Genomic DNA, 20,413 nt, shown 5'->3' on the forward strand with positions numbered 1-20,413 from the left:
CCTTCATGGAGGTGATCCACACACATACTCTAAAAACTGTGTGTCGAACACTGCCATCATAATTCGGACCTGGTGACCACTGCCATTGAACTTAAGGAATGACAACAGAATTATGTTTGAAGCTAAAATGTGACTTGGCGAATACCACTCCGGTCAACACATTTAAAATAATTGATCGACATAGGTCAATATGTACTTAAAGAATTAATCTAAACTATGGGAGGATGACGGGAAAATGGTTAAATTATGATGTGATTTGGCGAGCAACGTTCCAAGGACACCTTTAAACGTCATTGAGTAAGATCAATTCAAACTGATCCGGCTAGTCTGAACCAAAACTTTGTATCCAGTAGATTGTGGCAAGGTATCGTTACCCTCTTGTGATACGTATATGGATGTGACTGCCATTAATTATGTTAATAAAAAGTTGTGTATGACTAGGTGATGGCATCACTGCTATCATACACGCATAGTATTGACAACAATCGGTCATATTGAAGGATTATGTGGTAGCACCTATATTCTGTAATGGGGTAGTGACTTGGTGATCGTCATTCCGGTTACTACACGTACATGCTATTGACCGATGAAGTTATTATCCACTAATTAAATCAAGTGTTGAAACCGTTCTTAACTCTAGAACGTGCATACCGAATATCGGTTGACCATCTGTGTGCGTGTTCAAGGTTTTCAATACACCAAATATTAACCATTTACGATGATACCCCATATAATAATGAAATATTAATTAGGTAACTGAATATTTCTATGTAACTAATAGACACCTTCATAGATGGGTCCAAAATTTTTTTATGGTGTCAAACTAATATACCTAGCTATTCAACCTAAGGGAGTACAGACATATGTTGGCAATGGTAAAGCATACCCTGCATTAACATTACGGTGGATCAAATAATGGTTGTAAACCTTCGAAGAAGCTTCTATTTCGCGGCTGCAGTTGGTCGTTAAGAAGCTTGTTTTTGTTATGCAGTAAATGTTTAAATATTTGCATTTGTTCTAAAATGTCTAACCTTGTACCTTTTACTTCACTATGCAAGAGCTGAGTATTGTGGGAGGGGTTGGGTGCATGAGCCCATTGCACTAAATGTTCAGCAAATGTTTAATCACTTGTGCAATCTCCAGTTTTAGTAGGAATATGCTCCTTGTACCTTGTTAATAAGGCTCTTCCTGTTTGGCCAATATAAAATTTCGGACATTCAGTACCGAAAAATATTTCGATATTTCAAGAAACAGCATATAGGCCTCGGTAGTGTAGGTTGTATTTGAATTTCATTAAAGCTCATTTTGGAATGGTTGTTCTTTAAGAATTATGTACTATCTCCTATCTAAATTTTCAAACCTAAATTCTGTGGTAAATGGTTACTGTAAGCCATGTGGTGGAATGTAAGTCTCTGTTTTTGTAATTACGCAAAGACTACTTGTATTATTGCTTTGCAGTCATATCCGATCGTCGGAGGATGTGAGCTCAGGCTATTCATCTGCTGAACCACTGTACCAGCACGGCAGCATCAGTGGAGGGCAGCATGGTGAAAGTCGTCCTGATAGCTTAGCGAGTAGTCGTGAGCCACTTGTTCGGACTGCTTCCGTGGGTGGATCTTCACGGTCTGCCCGCACACGATCTTCTCGTGGTGGCGGTGGAACTGTTACAAAAAAGGGATCTTCACCTGGGGTTCCTGAGGCAAGTACATAATGCCACTCTGATTACAGTTTCTTCATAACTTTCTGTCTACACTTGGCCGCACAAAAATGGCTGGAGGCAACATTCAAGCTACCCTCAATGTGGCACAGGAGCTAGTTGCCCTCAGTGTGGCACAGGAGCTAGTTGCAGTTCAAGCTGTACAGTGATACTAATAAAAGAACAGAACACTTGTAATTGTGAGTACAACTGAAGAAATCGTAACTTGTTGACACTTAGCATAAGGGGACACACGTTAAAAAAACACAATACAATCTGTGACATGTAATATATTGTATTATAAATCTGAAAAAGCATTCTGTGTGGTAAAATTGCAGCAACAGATTGAACACTAGCAAGACTGACCCATGTGTTCAGGAAACTTGTTTAACAAGCAGGTAGTTCAATGGGTCTATCAAAAGGTTGCATGTTTCTAAACATTGCAGTATATTGAATCATGGATCACATTTTTGTTACTGCTTTAATATATTGCATGTCTGGATGAAACAAAATTAAGGGAGTGAAGAGACTACAGTAGTTATTAAGAATGGCACAACATGGGATTTTTTTCACTTTTTATAACTTGTCCAAAGTCATTTGACTTCAGTGACAATCACATCCAGTGAGAAAGGGACCCTGTGGACCATACATTGTTCATTACCTGCCACTTCATCACTGACAGCAAGAGCGATGTTCCTTAGATCACCGTACGGTGTTGGTGAATTTTGTCAGATCACCCATTTTGTCTCCAATTCTACAATCTTTGCATACAACTGGCTGCCAGCCATCTGTCTCAGTGACTTAAGTTCAAACCAAGTATTAATGCAAGAATAAACTTGACTGCTAGCCTGATTCTGAATTTGACGAACTACACCATGCAATAGCACTGTATGCTGCAATAGTTTGAGAGTGGAAGGAAATGCTCTGCTGCTTATGAAGCCTATTCCATTACACACCAGTCATTTAGTGTACAACAGATGAAGAAATCAACTCTTTCTGCAGTTTTGTTTTTTTCCAACTTAAGTCTGTACACCAGAAGTATTTGCTGAATCAAATCAAAATTTGGTACTTTGTCGTTGACGACGACGACAACGATGATGACAACGTTGTATTTTACAATCTGTGATTGGGTTGGTGGAAATTTTAAGTTGACTGAAAATGATATAATAGGTATTTTGCTAAATTTTATTAATGATTTCCTATTTTAGGAGTTTTCCAGTACATAAAGGATGTGAGAGCTTGTACACTGTTAATGTTTCGACATGACATAGTTAATGATGTGACAATCACTTATGCAAAATACAGCATGAGAAGCATCAATGTGTAATGTGGTATCATGATTAAAATTATTCTGAAAGCTCAGATTAATCAAATGCTGACACAAAGTGGACTAATGTGTACCCACATGGAGTCCCATACAGTTAGGGTTTCATGGCTGTCACAGGCATATGAAAATTGTGATGGGAGTCAATTTTTATAGAACCCCAGGGAAAAAAAAGTGGCAATGCTCTGTAACCAATCACACTGTGCATTTTGAAAAATCCTAACTGAAAATCAAGTCCACTGATAAGGAATAAAAAGTGTGGGTATAAGAAATTTCACAGTTCTACGTGTTTCACATTTTTATAACCTTATCTACCATAGAAAAATTATACGAATAGGTCTTTCAATTGGTTCTGTAATTTTTTTCGTATTTGATCCTGCTTTATCGATGAAAGCCAAATCTGTGTCATTGATGATACTTCGGAATCTGTTCAGAGACCTACTTTTTGTTTTCACCTTCTTCCTTTTCTTCTTAGTGTTACTATATTATTATTATTATTATTATTATTATTTTCGATTATTCCCATTGAAGAGAGCGTTTGAACTTGAATTCCTTTATGTGATTGTTTATGTTGTTATTATTATTATTATTATTATTATTATTATTATTCTCTATTTTAGAGGGACAAGGAAGAAAGGTAGGAATTTAAGGAGATGGGACCTGGATGAACTGAAAGAACCAGAGGTTGTAGAGAGTTTCAGAGGCAGCATTAGGGAATGACTGACAAGAACAGGTGAAATGAATACAGTTGAAGGATAATGGAAAGTTTGAGAGATTAAATAATGAGGGCAGCAGAGAACCAACTAGGTAAAAAGATGAGGACTAGTAGAAATGCTTGGGTAACACAAGAGATATTGAATTTAATCAATGAAAGGAGAAAATATAAAAATGCTGGCAAAAGGAATACAAATGTCTAAAAAATAAGATCAACAGAGCGCAAAATGGCTAAGCTATTAAAAGAAGCAGCTATATTAATATCAAGAGCTCAGATGGTAAACCAGTCCTAAGTAATCAAGGGAAAGCAGAAAGATGGAAGCAGTATATAGAGGGTCTATACAAGGGAGATGTATTAAGGGCAATATTGTGGAAATGGAAGAGAACGTAGAGGGGAATGAGGAGGAGGATATGATACTGTGTGAATAATATGACAAAGCACTGAAAGACTTAAGTCAAAACAAGGCCCTGGGCGTAGACAACATTCCGTTAGAGCTACTGATAGCCTTGGGAGAGTCAGCCATAACAAAACTCTTCCACCTGCTGAGCAAGATGCATGAGACAGGTGAAATACCCGCAGACTTCAAGAACAATATAGTAATTCCAATTCCTAAGAAAGCAGGTGCTGACAGATGTGAAAATTATTGAACTATCAATTTAATAAGTCACGGTTGCAAAATATTAGCATGAATCCTTTTTTGGAAAAACTGGTAGAAGGAAACCTCGGGGATGATCAGTTTGAATTCTGGAGAAATGTAGGATCACGCAAGACAATACGAGCCCTACAACTTCTCATAGAAGATGTGTTAATGAAAGATAAACCTACGTTTATAACATTTGTCGACTTAGAGAAAGCTTTTGACAATGTTGACTAGAATACTCTCTTTCAAATTCTAAAGGTGGCAGGGCTAAATACAGGGATTGAAAGGCTATTTACAATTTTTACAGATACCAGATGGCAGTTATAAGAGTCAACAGGCACAAACAGAAAGCAGTGGTTGAGAAGGGAGTGAAGCAGGGTTGTATCCTACCCCCAATGTTATTCAATCTGTATATTGAGCAAGCAGTAAAGGAAACAAAGAAAAATTTGGAGTAGGAATTAAAATCCATGTAGAAGAAATAAAATAGAAACCTTGAGGTTTGCCGATGACATTGTAAATCTGTCAGAGACAGCAAAGGACTTGGAGGAGAAGTTGAATGGAATGTACAGTGTCTTGAAAGGAGGATAAAAGGTGAACATCAACATAGCTAGAACAACAATAATGGAATGTAATTGAATTAAATCAGGTGATGCTGAGGAAATTAGATTAGAAAATGAGACACTCAAAGTAGTAGATGTGTTTTGCTATTTGGGAAGGTCAAAGTAAGGACGCCATAAAATGTAGACTGGCAACGGCAAGAAAAGCATTTCTGAAGAAGAGAAAATTGTTAACATAGAGTATAGATTTGAGTGCAGGAAGTCCTTTCTGAAAGTGTTTGTATGGAGTGTCCCATGTATTGAAGTAACACATGGCTGATAAACAGTTTAGACAAGAAGAGAATAGAAACTTCTTAGATGTGGTTCTACAGAAGAATACTGAAGATGAGAGGGTAGATTACGTAACTAATGAGAAGATACTGAATAGCATTGGAGAAAAGAGAAATTTGTGGTACAACCTGACCAGTAGAAGAGATCAGTTGGTAGAACACATTCAGAGGCATCAAGGTATCATCAATTTAGTCATGGAGGGAAGTGTGAGGGGTAAAAATCATAGAGGGAGACTGAGAGATGAATACACTAAGCAGATTCAGAAGGGTGTAGGTTGCAGTAGTTACTCGAAGGTGAGGAGGCTTGCACAGGATAGAGTAGCATGAAGAGCTGCATCAAACAAGCCTTTGGATTGAAGACCACAGCAACAACAACCTTTTCAACATATTTTTATATACTTTGTATTTCTTTTTTTTTCTTTGTTTCCTTCTTGTTCTATGATTTTAAATTTTATATTCATTACTCCTCCCTCCCTTCCACCCTTTCTCTTTATCTCTAGTTCATTCAATTTTTCTAGTTCATTAGAGCAATATTAAATTCTCTTCCATTTAATCCTGTGGCCTGAGTGACGTGTTCTCCCTTTTTAACCTTCCCCAACCTCTCCACCTCTCCTCCCTGAGGAAGGAACTGTTAGTTCCAAAAGCTAGGATAGGGTTGTGTATTTTTGTGTGCACCTATTGACAATACTGAGGGTAAGTACTGTCTGTTCTGTCTTCCAATTTTTTAGTCTATTAGGATTATTACTTTTTGCAAAGGTCAGTTCCTCTCATATATGTGTGCTGACATCGGAAGTTGCTGACTGAATTTGTAGGTTGCCATCGGTTTTATTCTGCGTGTCACTGAAAGCAATGCTATTTGACTTATGACCAACACCATATTTCGAAATGATTAATGGAAAATATCATATAAAGATTTGAAACAAATACTAACAAAGAGATAGAGGGGCTGGCCAGTACTTACCTCAGCTCAGTACAGCCGACAGATACACAAAAAACAGAACCAAAAATTTACGTTCCTAGCTTTCGGAACAGATGTTCCTTCATCAGGGAGGAGAGAGGGGAAAGAAAGGGAAGAAGGGAAAGTAGATTCAGTTACTCACAACCCAGGTTATGAAGCAACAGGGAAAGGAAAACAGGGAGGGTAGCAAGGATGGAGGCATGGTTGTCAGAGGGAAGCCAAAGATATTCTACTGTAAGTACTGTGCCAGCTTCAAACCAAAGAGGATGCATACAGAAGTAAAGAGGTATATAGTATAAAGATAAACACAACTATGTAGGATGAAAATATGCGTGAATGGCTAAAGAGGAAAGGGAAAGAGGAGAAGACTGAAGAGTAAATGGGAGTGAGGTTGTTTAACGTAGGTTCAGTGCAGGGGGATGGCGGGATGAAAGGATGTGTTGGAGTGCAAGTTCCCATCTCCGCAGTTCTGAGGGACTGGTGTTGGGTGGGAGAAGCCAAATGGCACATATGGTGTAGCAGGTTCCTAGGTCCCTAGAATTATGCTGGAGGGCATGCACCGCTACTGGGTATTGGGCATCTCCTAGGCGGACAGTTCGTCTGTGTCCGTTCATGCGCTCAGCCAGTTTAGTTGTTGTCATACCGATGTAAAAGGCTGTGCAGTGCAGGCATGTCAGTTGATAAATGACATGTGTAGTTTCACACGTGGCCCTGTCTTGAATTGTGTATGTTTTACAGTAGCGGGGCTGGAGTAGGTGGTTGTGGGGGGGATGCATGGGGCAGGTTTTGCAGCTGGGTCAGTTACAGGGGTAGGAACCGCTGGGTAGAGAAGGTAGTCTGGGAATATTTTGGGGATTAACAAGGATGTTACGGAGGTTAGGGGGGCGACGAAAGGCAACTCTGGGTGGTGTGGGGAGAATATTGTCAAGGGATGATCTCATTTCAGGGGTTGACTTGAGAAAGTCATATCCCTGGCGGAGTAATTTGTTGATGTTTTCGAGGCCAGGATAATATTGGGTGACAAGGGGGATGCTTCTGTGTGGTCTGGGGGGTAGGAACTGCTTCTTTGTGGTCTGGGGGTAGGAACATTGTTATTGGATGGGGAGGAATGTATTGCTCGGGAGATCTGTTTGTGGACAAGGTCTGCAGGATAGTTGTGGGAGAGGAAAGCACTGATCAGGTTATTGGTGTGATTGTTGAGGGATTCGTCACTGGAGCAGATACGTTTGCCACGAATACCTAGGCTGTAGGGAAGGGAGCGTTTGATATGGAATGGATGGCAGCTATCAAAGTGAAGGTACTGTTGTTTGTTTGTGGGTTCGATATGGACAGAGGTGTGGATGTGAGCTTCAACAAGATGAAGGTCAACATCCAGGAAGGTGGCTTGGGTTTTGGAGAAGGACCAGGTGAAATTCAGATTCGAAAAGGAGTTCACCATGAGTCCAGACCACAAAGATGTCATCTATAAACCTATACCAGGCCAGGGGAAGCAGCTGTTGGGTCTTCAGGAAAGCCTCCTCCATGCAGCCCATGAAGAAGTTGGCTTAGGACGGAGCCATCCTGGTTCCCATGGCCGTTCCCCCAATTTGTTTGTAGGTCAGGGCTTCAAAAGTGAAGTAATTATGGGTGAGGATGAAGTTGGTAAGTGCAATAAGGAACGAGGTTTTTGGAAGATCTTCGGGTGGGCGTTGGGAGAGGTAGTGCTCAAGGGCAGAGAGACCATGGGTATGTGGGATGTTTGTGTAAAGGGATGTAGCATCTATGGTGACAAAGGTTTCAGGTGGGAGAGGAGTGGGAATGGATTTGATGCGTTCTAGGACGTGGTTTGTGTCTTTGATGTAGGATGGGAGTCTGCGGACTTCACTTTGATAGCTGCCATCCATTCCACATCAAACGCTCCCTTCCCTACAGCCTAGGTATTCGTGGCAAACGTATCTGCTCCAGTGACGAATCCCTCAACAATTACACCAATAACCAGACCAGTGCTTTCCTCTCCCGCAACTATCCTGCAGACCCTGTCCACAAACAGATCTCCTGAGCAATACATTCCTCCCCATCCAACAACAATGTTTCTACCCCCAGACCACACAGAAGCATCCCCCTTGTCACCCAATATTATCCTGGCCTCAAAAACATCAACAAATTACTCCGCCAAGGATATGACTTTCTCAAGTCAACCCCTGAATTGAGATCATCCTTGACAAAATTCTCCCCACACCACCCAGAGTTGGCTTTAGATGCCCCCCCCCCCCTCCCTAACCTCTGTAACATCCTTGTTAAACCCTACAATATTCCCAGGCTACCTTCTCTACCCAGCGGTTCCTACCCCTGTAACCGACCCCGCTGCAAAACCTGCCCCATGCATCCCCCCACAACCACCTACTCCAGCCCCGCTACTGGTAAAACATACACAATTCAAGACAGGGCCACGTGTGAAACTACACATGTCATTTATCAACTGACATGCCTGCACTGCACAGCCTTTTACATCGGTATGACAACAACTAAACTGGCTGAGCGCATGAACGGACACAGACGAACTGTCCGCCTAGGAGATGCCCAATACCCAGTAGCGGAGCATGCCCTCCAGCATAATTCTAGGGACCTAGGAACCTGCTACACCGTATGTGCCATTTGGCTTCTCCCACCCAACACCAGTCCCTCAGAACTGCGGAGATGGGAACTTGCACTCCAACACATCCTTTCATCCCGCCATCCCCCTGCACTGAACCTACGTTAAACAACCTCACTCCCATTTACTCTTCAGTCTTCTCCTCTTTCCCTTTCCTCTTTAGCCATTCACGCATATTTTCATCCTACATAGTTGTGTTTATCTTTATACTATATACCTCTTTACTTCTGTATGCATCCTCTTTGGTTTGAAGCTGGCACAGTACTTACAGTAGAATATCTTTGGCTTCCCTCTGACAACCATGCCTCCATCCTTGCTACCCTCCCTGTTTTCCTTTCCCTGTTGCTTCATAACCTGGGTTGTGAGTAACTGAATCTACTTTCCCTTCTTCCCTTTCTTTCCCCTCTCTCCTCCCTGATGAAGGAACATTTGTTCTGAAAGCTAGGAACGTAAATTTTTGGTTCTGTTTTTTGTGTATCTGTCGGCTGTACTGAGCTGAGGTAAGTACTGTCCAGCCCCTCTATCTCTTTGTTAGTATTTATTTCACAACACTATATTTCCTCTAATATGAGAACTTAACTGCATGTTACTATAACTGAGCGATGTTTTCCTCTGAAGCATAGTGGGGAGTATTATATTCACCTAATTGCTGAGCCAGAAGTAGTCCCTTGTACAGGAGGGGAGGAGGGGGGGGGGGGACAAAAATTAAACAAGTAACAAATCCTGGAGTTGAGCCTGATTCTCTGTAGGGAGAGTTATGACACTGATCATCCAGCTACAAAGACAACCAGTGGAATTACGCGGTTCATCTTTTGATAATATGTTCAGTTCTTTGCGTAAATCTAGAATGCTGACAGGGCCATTTTTATATAGAATTTCAAGAAATGCTTCTTTTTGTGCAGTGCCGAATATAGACTGAAAAATGGACATAATGTCAACAATATGGGAAGGGGAGGCTGGCTAAGCTTATAGGTGACAGTGTAGTGAGTGGTGGTGGGTGCTGGTGGTGGTGGTGGTGGTGGTGGTGGTGGTGGTGGTGGGTGGTCACTCATGGAAAAATTCCTGTAGTAGTTGGTGTTAGAGCTGCACCTTTTTTAGATTGAAGTCAGCTGATAGGTATACCTGCTTAAAGGAAGTCCCTCTAACTAAAGGCTCACCTTCCGAGGATGTAATGTTTCCAAGTGCAGAAGGAATTAACATATTTCATCAAAATATAAGAGGTATTAGAGATAAAGTTAGTGAACTGCTTATAGATGTTGACTCTGAAATTCTTGGTATATCAGAGCACCACTAAAATAATTTGACAATTCAGAGACTTCCTTTACCAGGGTACAGATTAGCTGGCTGTGTCTGAAGGAGATCCTTGCAGGGTGGGGGAGTGACTATGTATGTAAAAAAACAGTATTCCATTTGAGTCCATAGACGTATCATGACACTACACTGAACAGATATTTGAATGTTGTACAGGGGTAATTGAATTTAGTGGAACTAAAAATCTAATATTTGCTGTTTATAGGTCCCCTAACTCCAACTTCAGAGATTTTCTGCTCAAGCTAGAGAGGGTTCTTGATTCACTTTGTAGGAAGTACCATAAATTAGTTATATGTGGTGACTTCAATATTAATTTTGTATATGATGGTGCAAGAAAAATGATGTTGGTACATCTCCTAAATTCATATGATCTGATGTAGACTGTGTTTTTTCCAACTTGTGTGCCGTGCAACAGTAGCACAGCCATAAAAAATATTTTTATTCATTCTTCATTACTAGATGGGCATTCTGTTAGCAAAAGCATGAAAGGCCTTTCAGACTATGATGCACAAATTTTAAGACTAAAAGGCTTTTGTACTCAAACTAGTGTCATATTTAATTACAAACTATGTAGGAAAATTAATCCAACGGCAGTATAGAGTTTTTTAAACCTTGTCAAGGAACAAGAGTGGCAGGATGTTTATAGTGCCGATAACATAGATGATACATACAATGCTTTCCTTAATACATTTCTCATGCTCTTTGAGAGTTGCTTTCTATTAGAACGTTCTAAACGGGGTACTAGCACTAATAGGCAGCCCGGGTGGCTGGCTAGTGGTATAAGGATATCTTGTAGAACAAAGCAGGAATTATATCAAAATGGTAGAAGTAGTCACAATCGAGCTACAGTAGTTCACTACAAACAGTATTGTAAGGTGCTTAAAATGTTATTAGGAAGGCAAAGAGTATGTGGTATGCAAATAGAATAGCTAATTCACAGGATAAAATTAAAACCATATGGTCAGTTGTGAAGGAATGTCTGGTTAGCAGTAAAAGGTCGACGATATAAAGTCAGTTCACAGTAAAAATATTTCTGTTACTGATAAATCAGGTATATGTACAGTATTTAACAATCATTTTCTGAGCATTGCTGGTGAATTAAATAAAAATTTAGTTTCTACAGGAAATCATATAACTTCCTTGGCAAACGCCTTTCCGAGATTGATGTCTGAAATACTCCTCTATGATACAGACGAGGGACATTGAGTCAATAATTAATTCACTGAAGACTAAGGACTCCCATGGTCATGATGGAGTGTCTAGCAGAATATTAAAGTGCTATGCTGCACATGTTAGCCCTGTATTTAGTCATATTTGTAATTTTTCCTTTAGGAATGGTCAATTTCCTGAGTGATCAAAGTACTCAATAGTAAAGCCACATTATAAAAAGGGAGAAAGGGATAATGTAGATAATTTTAGACCTATTTCTATGCCATCAGTGTTTGCAAAAGTTATTGAAAAGGCTGTGTGTGTAAGGATAATTGATCATTTTATGTCACAAGATTTGCTATCAAATGTACAGTTTGGCTTTAGAAGTCATTTAATAATTGAAAATTCTATATTCTCTCTTCTCTGTGAGGTACTGGATGGGCTAAACAAAAGGTTTCGAATGCTTGGCATATTTTTTTGATTGCGTTGATCACAGAATATTGCTCCAGAAGTTGGACCGTTACGGAATACAGGGAGTAGCTCACAACTGGTTCACCTCTTACTTTAGCAAGAGGCAGCAAAAGGTCATTATTCATAATGTTGATAACGGCTGTGATGTGGGGTCTGAGTGGGGTACTGTCAAGTGGGGGATGCCCCAGGGATCAGTGTTGGGGCCACTCCTGTTCCTTATTTATATAAATGATGTGCTCTCTAGTATTACGGGTAACTCTAAATATATCTGTTTTGCTGATGACACTAGGTTGGTGGTAAAGGATGTTGTGTGCAACATTGGCTCGGTTTCAAATAGTGCAGTGCATGACCTAAGTTCATGGCTTGTACAAAATAAACTAATGCTTAATAACAGTAAGACTCGGTTTTTACAGTTTCTAGCACACAATTCAACAAAACCTGACATTTTAATTTCACAGACTGGACATATGATTAGTGAAACTGAAAAGTTCAAATTTCTAGGTATTCAGATAGATAGTAAGCTGTCGTGGAAAGCCCATACTAAGGATCTTGGTCAAAGACTTAATACTGCCATTTTTACTATTTGAACGGTATCAGGAGTGAGTGATCGTTCGACATGAAAATTAGCCTACTTTGCTTATTTTCATTCACTTATGTCATATGATATTATATTTTGGGGTAACTCTTTCCATTGTAAAATGATATTTTTGGCTCAGAAAGGGTGCTTTGGCCAATATGTGGTGTAAGTTCACGAACCTCTTGTCAATCCCTGTTCACAAGTCTGGGTATTTTGACATTGGCCTATATATATATATATATATATATTCCTTACTGTCATTTCTTGTTAACAATATTAGCTTATTCCCAAGAATAAGCAGCTTTCCCTTGGTTAATACTCGGCAGAAATCAAACCTGCATTTGGATCAGACTTCCTTAACTCTTGTGCAAAAAGGTGTGCAGTATACTGCTGCATCCATTTTCAGTAAGCTACCACTCAAATTCAAAAATCTTAGCAGTAATCTACGTGCTCTCAAATCGAAACTGAAGAGTTTCCTCATGCGTCACTCCTCCTATTCTGTCGAGGAGTTCCTTGAAAAATTAAGCTGATTCCTATTGTATTGTTGACTGCGTTTACTTACACTTATGGACTGACTTTTTCGGTTTCATAAACATTTATTTTTGTCTGTTATTACTTTTATATTGTAATTTCATGTACTGACACATTCCATGACCTTGGAGAGTTGCTTCTCAATTTGGATCTACGAAACTTGACGTGTAAATAAAAATTAAAAAAAAAAAAAATTATGAAAAGGGTAGATAGCTACTCATCATGTGGAGGAGACTTTGGATCACAGAGAGCAGTCTTTAATTGTGCATGACTGTGACTCGATATCTCCTCTATACGGTAAGTAGCAATCTATCCTCTGCTTAATATTGCTGTTATTCCATCCTGAACTTTCTAGTGTTTGAAACAGGCTTAATGTATTTTATTTGTATCAGTGCTGTACAGAACCTGAACTCTAGCCCTGATTCATACTGGCCAATTTTTGTGCTGTTAAGTGTACTTTTTTTTTTTTTACACTTTCAACTCATAATATGCATTTGAAATTATGCTTACCATGTCAACAGTCTTACACGATGCAAAGTGATAGTAATTTTTTTGTGAACCAGTGCTTCTACCATGAAAATGTTCTGCACTCTTTCATGTTTTTTGTGTCACCATCATCCAGTTTTTTTCATGAAGTTCATTTTCAAGTGAAGGTGACTCTGTTGTTACCTGGGTCATCTGATGCCAGTTTGGGTAAAGACTACTATGAACTTTTCTTGAAATAAAAAGGAATAATTGTTTATAGCATATTACCTATATTTTTAACTTTGTCTAATATAACATTGGCTGCCTGATGTAGCACATTAGGAGTGTAGTGCTTAATTTCATTCTATCAAAAATAATTTTATTTAGATATTACAATAGTGGAAGTTATAAAATGGGAACCATGAAAAAAATGATGATAGTAACCACACATTTATAGCTGATTGGTGTGTGGCACTTACAAACATATAGTAGTATAGAGAATTACAGCTTCTGTTCTGCCATTGTTTTTGCTATTCTCTCTCTCTCTCTCTCTCTCTCTCTCTCTCTCTCTCTCTCTCTCACACACACACACACACACACACACACTCCGTTATTGTCCGATCCATTTTACATCTCCGTATTGCCATAATTGTGCTATTCCCTCCCCTGCTCCTCTACAATGCTACCACACAATAGGATGGGAGGGGGGTGAATCTAGTGAAACTGTGTGTGTTAATGTATGTTTACGTGCCTAGCATCTCTCAGCTACAGATAATGGTTTCCTATCTTTGTTTTTGTTTACTTAGATATAGCTTTTTAACTGGATAGGTGTATTTTTGTGCAGCTCATAGGGGGGAAAAAAAGAAAACAAACTAACTAAGTGTCTGATTTTTCCACCTCGTTTGAAACACTCAAAGTGAAGTACACTGGAAACATTTTTGCCACAAACATTGACTTGGTGAAGAAAAGGATATGTGCTCATTGTCATTGAAGACCTCTTCTTAATAGTGTGCTTGCTTATTTTCTTATTTTTATTCTTTATTTTTTTAGATGTAGTGTATTGTTTATTTTGTAATTAATTTTCAAGCCTCTTATCATATTTAATCTCTGGAAACTGTATCAAATTTATGTTTTATTTACATATGATTTCACTGTTGTTTATTTTAGCAGTCGAGAATCCACATTTAGATTTTGTTATTTCTGTTTAAAGGCCAGTGAAGAATGTAGCCTCGGAGAAAACGACGACCTAGACATGAGTTCTCTTTCTCCTTCCCATTCTCGTTCCCGTTCCAATTCCCTGCCAATGTCAGCTGACCTCCTACGACCAGAGTTAGTCGCCCTCCTACAAGCATTAAATGCTGAACTTGAGCAGAAAGTTTCCATGAGCAAGCTGTCAGAGATTAAAGTTTCAGAAGCGGTAAAACAAACTGAAAAACCAGAAGATTCTTTTCACTTAGCTGAAGGAGAAATAATGGAGTCTATACACAGAACTGAGTCATCTTCCATTTTAGAATTGGCTGGAACTAAGGAAATGTCAGATATCAAAGTGAGTGAATCCTTCCATCCAAATCAGTCTGATATTAATTCCGCAATAGAATCTGATGATGATTTTCATGATTCTGTTTCTGTACCTCCCCCAAATGTGCTAAATGAGTGCCAGTTTAAAGATACAAAAGAAGAGTTTATTGATTCTTATTCCGAAATGGTGAATGAGTCAGAAAAGGTAAATATTTGTTTGGGTCAAGAAATAATTGATAATGGTTCTGCAGCTACATTCACCTCATCATCATCTTCCAACATGCTGCCAAACATCTCTGAGCAATGTAAAACTAGTACAGAAAATAATGTTGATGATCCACTGGTTGATTCTGTAGGAACTTCAAATGTTGATGAAAGCAAAGACATGCAAAGTTTGATAACCATTCCTCAAGAAAGTGTGAAAACTGAAACTACTTTGCTTCCAGTGGATGTAAATCCTTATTTGTGTGCAGAAAGTTTTGCACCCGCTATGTCTGAAGCCCTTAAAGGAGGTAATGCAAGTGATAAAGTGTTAGTTATGAACTCTACAGAACCATTAAAACAGTTAGAGGAAATAAATAATGCCTTGCAGAGGGAAGAGAAATGCCATGACTGTATTTCTGAGTCAAATCAGAGTCCTGGAGATGCAGATAAAACTGCTTGTAATGATGGAAAGGCTTTAGAAGAAAGTAATGTTTTTTCTCAAACAAAAGATGATAGCTATACTTCTGAGCAGATTTCATCACGTGCAAAGGCTGAAATGAACTGTCCAAGTAACATTGTAGGCGCAGAAGAGGATCAAGAGATCATAGGTGATGATTTTCAAGATGCAAGTGATAATGAAGGCAGGAAGACAGAAAACAGTATCTTCAGTGATATGCTTAACAATAAGCAGCTGAGTCTACCAGGTGTGTCACATGGAGTTCCTGATAATACCCAGCAAGCCATAATTTCTATAGTTGAAAAGCCATCATTAAGAGTTGATTCAGATGACGACAAAGAGTTGAAAGCGAAAAACAGCATTTCTCATGATAATTCTGACCATAATCAGCCAAGTCTGCAAGCTACGCCGTATGCTGCTCTTGATAATGCTCAGAATGCAACAATTTCCTCAGCTGACAATCCATCTCTAAACACTGACAGTGCTGAAAAAATTCTTGATCCAGAGACAGTTTCAAACAAAAGTGACAGCATTTGTGATTCTCAGACCCCACTAAATTATGACTCTCAAAATCCAACAAATTCAAACTCACTTCAAGATCCAAAGAAAGATGTTCGGTCAGGAAGATATCACAAACTTCAAGCACCAGAGCCACCTCCAAGATCTAAAAGGTCATCATCAAAAGGCTCTATTTCTGAGGAAAGTGAAAAGAAATCAGAACACAGGTCACGTTCACCGAAAAAAATGGCAGAATCACCAGTCGCAAAGCTGCATGGACAGATAGAAAATCTTGCATCAATGCTTCCTTTCTGGCATAGTGGCAAAAGATCCCGTGGAAAGGAAGTTGGTACAGCAGAAGATGGCATTCGCATACGTGAGATGTCACACTCGCCCAGTCGACGTGTTGGTCGTCAAGCACCACATTAATAGACCCATTCATAAAGTTAGGAACTGAACTGTATTTAGGGGATTATTGACATCTGAAGCCTATTTTTTATATTTTTGCGTTACGTATTACCCATTTGCCATGCCTTGCCACATTGTTGTAGGAGTCTTGTCTATGGTACGAGGAAGAATTAGTTGTGCATTTGGGCATCTTTAGCTACAGTATAATGTTGGTCTACTCAGTTTCCTAGATGCAGTATTATAAGAAACTACTAATGAGTTACTACAAACCCTTTCACTGCACCTAATGTGTTAACTTATTGTTTAGGCCAGGAGCTCCATTCAGACTTGTGAAATACTAACAGAGATAAGGTATAAACTCTTCCTTAACTGCTGATATGTTGTGATTGTCTAATATTATGTATGTTCCATGCACACTCAAGGTGATTGGGAATATTACATAACCATTATAGTGTATGAATAACCTGGAAGAGTGCAGTTGAATATGAGAGAGTGGAACATTGTTTTTCGTAAAGTTACTGCTCTCAGTTCATGATATCCTTTTCATAATGAGAAAATGAGATGTAGAGATGGGGAGATGCTTGCTATGTTCATAGAAGTGACTTCAAAGTTTCTTCTGACAGTGAAGGTGAAGATATCATGGTGACTGAAACTAAAACATTTTGATGAGGTAATTCTATTTTTTGAACATGTATTCATCCTCCTGTACTGTGTTCAGAGAGATCATCCGAAGATGAATCAAAATAGCAAGCAATATAAATCAATGTAGCACCTGTCTGTGAAGCTCACTGAGAGAAACATCACTTTTCCAAAACTCTAGCAGGACTGACTTTATTTATGGGACATACGGTAATTGTGAACTATTTTTGATACTTTTTTATGAGACTTTCCTGAGTAAAATGTATGTATTTACTATAAATAAATTCAATCACAAAATTTGTGTTCAATAACATATGACCAAGAACGTAAAAAGATGTTCAGTGGAAAGCTGAGGAATGTACATGATGAATTTAGATAAACAAGAAGAATGTTAAATCGAGTGCACTCCTAAAATAATTGCTCTGCAGAGACAGAAAAGTGGTTCATGAAACAACTGGGCTTTATCAGTTTGTTTCCATTTCACAGTCCGTCCTTCAGGCTGGCAACACACTCCTGCAAATTTGGCAGTTACCGTCTTAAAAGAGAGAGAAAAAAGACAGTGGTGAATTCTTGGCTGAAAATATCAGTATAGTTAATGTTATGATTATTACCTTACATCCAGGGACTGATTGGCTATTTTCATAGTTAATGCCCTTATCATTCAATAAGCTAAGAAGATACTTTGGTTAATTCTGTTCATCACATCTTGTTCAGAAATCTTAGCTTTAGGCAGAAATGCTCTTGTTTCTTATATGTTCTGTCTATTTGCAAATACTTTTGTTTTCACATCTTCATGCTGTGTCCTCTCTGTATCATATCTCCTGAGGGAAGCCTGTGTATGTGACATCATTTTTAAATTTTGAAAATTTGTTAGATTTGAACAGGTTAAATATTTATTTTTCAGATTGTTAACAAATTATGATATAATCCATGATATAAATAGAAGACCCGGACAACACCAGCCATCAGTGAGACATATTTTGTGATAGCAGATGTACGACACTATTCCACATTTTGTTTGAGTCTGTGTAAATAAAATTACTACTTGTGAAAACATAAGACGGGCTTTGTCTTTTATTGTATTTGAGTTACACGAGAAAGCATCATTAAGCAACACACAGTATTAGTTCACAATATCACCTGTCAAGTCATTTTTAGTACCCATAATTAATGATATCCAAATTTAATTAACAGCTTCTACTTACAGGTGTTGCAGATACACATATGATCATAATGGAACAAAAATGCTAGCTTTAGAACCAAATGTTTCATCACCCAGCAAATAGAGTGGAGGGAAAGGAATAATGCTATTCAAGGCCTAAATAGTAAAGAATCCCAGACCCTGGGTAAAAAGGAAAACCAGAGTATAGGACAGGACAGGACAGGACAGGACAGGACAAGTGGGAATCATCATATTATATCACAAAATAGCAATGAATGAAGCCACATCCAGCATATTTTACAAAAAACAGGAATGTTGAAAATCTTCTCTGACTAAAACATACAGGTTACAGAAACATCCATGTCTACATCCATACTCCACAAACTATCTTCCGGTGTATGGTGGAGGGTACTTCTGGTACCACTATCTGAACCCCCCCCCCCCCCCCCCCACCTTTCCCTATTCCACTTCTAAATAGCACATGTAAAGAACGAGTGTCAGAAGACCTCGATATTGCCTCTGGTTTCTCAAATTTTCTCATTGTGGTTGTATCAAAAGATTTATTTGGGAGAAAGTGATTTATTGTCAGACACTTGCCGAAATGTACACTCGCAAAATTTTGGTAATAAACCTCTCTGTGATGCATAACACCCCTCTTGTATTGCCTGCCACTGGAGTTTGTTTAGCATCTCTGTAATGCTCTCACACTGACTATGAGGTGCGTAAACAATTCCATTATGAAACGCGCCACTCTTTGTTGGATCTTGTTCATCTCTTCTACTAATCCAACCTGGTCAGGGTCTCAGACTGGTGAGCAGTACTGAAGAATTGGTTGACCAATAGTTTTGTAAGCCACTGCTTTCAAGGATGAATTAAATTTCCTGAAGATTCTTTCTATGAATCTCTGTCTGACATCTGCTTTCCCTACTATTTGTTTTAATGAGTATTCCACTAAAGGTTTGAAAGTTGCTGAGAATTGTTACTCCTAGATATTTTATGGTAATTATTGTTTCCAGCAATTTGTCACCAATAGTATTATTGTACAGTAGTGGATTTCTTGTTCTGTATATGCACAATGTTTGTTTTCATTTAGGGTCAATTGCCAGTTCCTGCGCCTTTAATCAATCTTCATCAGGTCATCTTGAAGTTGGTTGAAGTGTTCTGAAGTTCCCACTTTCTTATAGACAACTCCATCACGTTCAGACAGCCTGTGGAGTTTCCACCATTATCCACTAGATCATTTAAATATACATACTGGTGTGCAAAACTTAAGGGCAAAAGTAACTTTCACTTGATGTGTCACTGCCAAGCAACATAGCTCGATCACTCTTGGTCGACACAGAGAAAGAACTGCTACAGTATATTAAAGAAGGTAACTGAAAGAAATACCCAATTAGGCGAACAGAAATGTCACTTTTATTGAACGATAATAATTACACTGAAGTCACCATGAATCACGATGGTGAGCTGAATATTACAAAACGTGATCGCCATGGATGCAGGAACATGCTCCGTTATGCACTCCCATGCTGGCCATTAAGTTGGTAAGGAGATCTGGTAGTAGGGCATTCCGTTCCTCCACCCGTACAGTTGACAAATGCTGGATGATTGGTGTATGTGGACATGCTGCAATACGTCTCCCAATGCATTGCATGGTACGGGATTTAACTCAGGTGTATGGCCAGGTCCCTCCATTTGCTGAATATCCTCTCATTCCAAGTGCGCCTCCATCTGTGCAATCCCACATGATCTTGCATTATCATCCACAAAAATGAAGTCAAGGCCAAAAGCACCCCTAAAAAGGTGCTCATGGGAAAGGAGTACAGTGTCATAAAAACGTTGACCAGTGAGAGTACTGTTTTTAAAGAGTTGAAGGTCAGTGCACCGATGCAACTTTGCGTGTCCTCGCACAATAATACCTGCACCACCAAAATGATTGTATTTGACAGTGCTAGGCATATACTCGTATGGCGAGAGGTGGAAACACACGATGCACCTGGGAACATTGTGACCTCAGTGTAATTATTGTCTTTGGATAAAAATGTCATTTCTGTTTGTTTTATTGTGTATTTCTTTCAGCTACCTTCTACACTATACTGCAGCAGTTCTTTCTATGCATGGTCCAGGCTTTATCATGTTATGTTACTTGGCAGCGATACATCATGCGAAAGT

The 20,413-nt window shown here is 39.0% G+C and overlaps 1 protein-coding gene across 4 annotated transcripts in view; it reads left to right on the top strand.

The window, feature by feature from the left end:
- Positions 1-17,376, top strand: part of LOC126195026 (uncharacterized) — a 313,542-nt gene extending 296,166 nt beyond the window's left edge. For all 4 annotated transcript variants that reach the window (XM_049933465.1, XM_049933466.1, XM_049933464.1 and 1 more), the window contains 2 exons: positions 1,459-1,699; positions 14,566-17,376. In XM_049933465.1, coding sequence (XP_049789422.1) covers positions 1,459-1,699; positions 14,566-16,461 — 2,137 coding nt within the window. In that variant the 3' untranslated portion in view covers positions 16,462-17,376. The remainder of the gene's footprint in view (positions 1-1,458; positions 1,700-14,565) is intronic.
- Positions 17,377-20,413: the final 3,037 nt, after the last annotated feature.

This window comes from Schistocerca nitens, chromosome 7, assembly GCF_023898315.1.
Source record: "Schistocerca nitens isolate TAMUIC-IGC-003100 chromosome 7, iqSchNite1.1, whole genome shotgun sequence".
Taxonomy (NCBI): Eukaryota; Metazoa; Arthropoda; class Insecta; order Orthoptera; family Acrididae; genus Schistocerca; species Schistocerca nitens.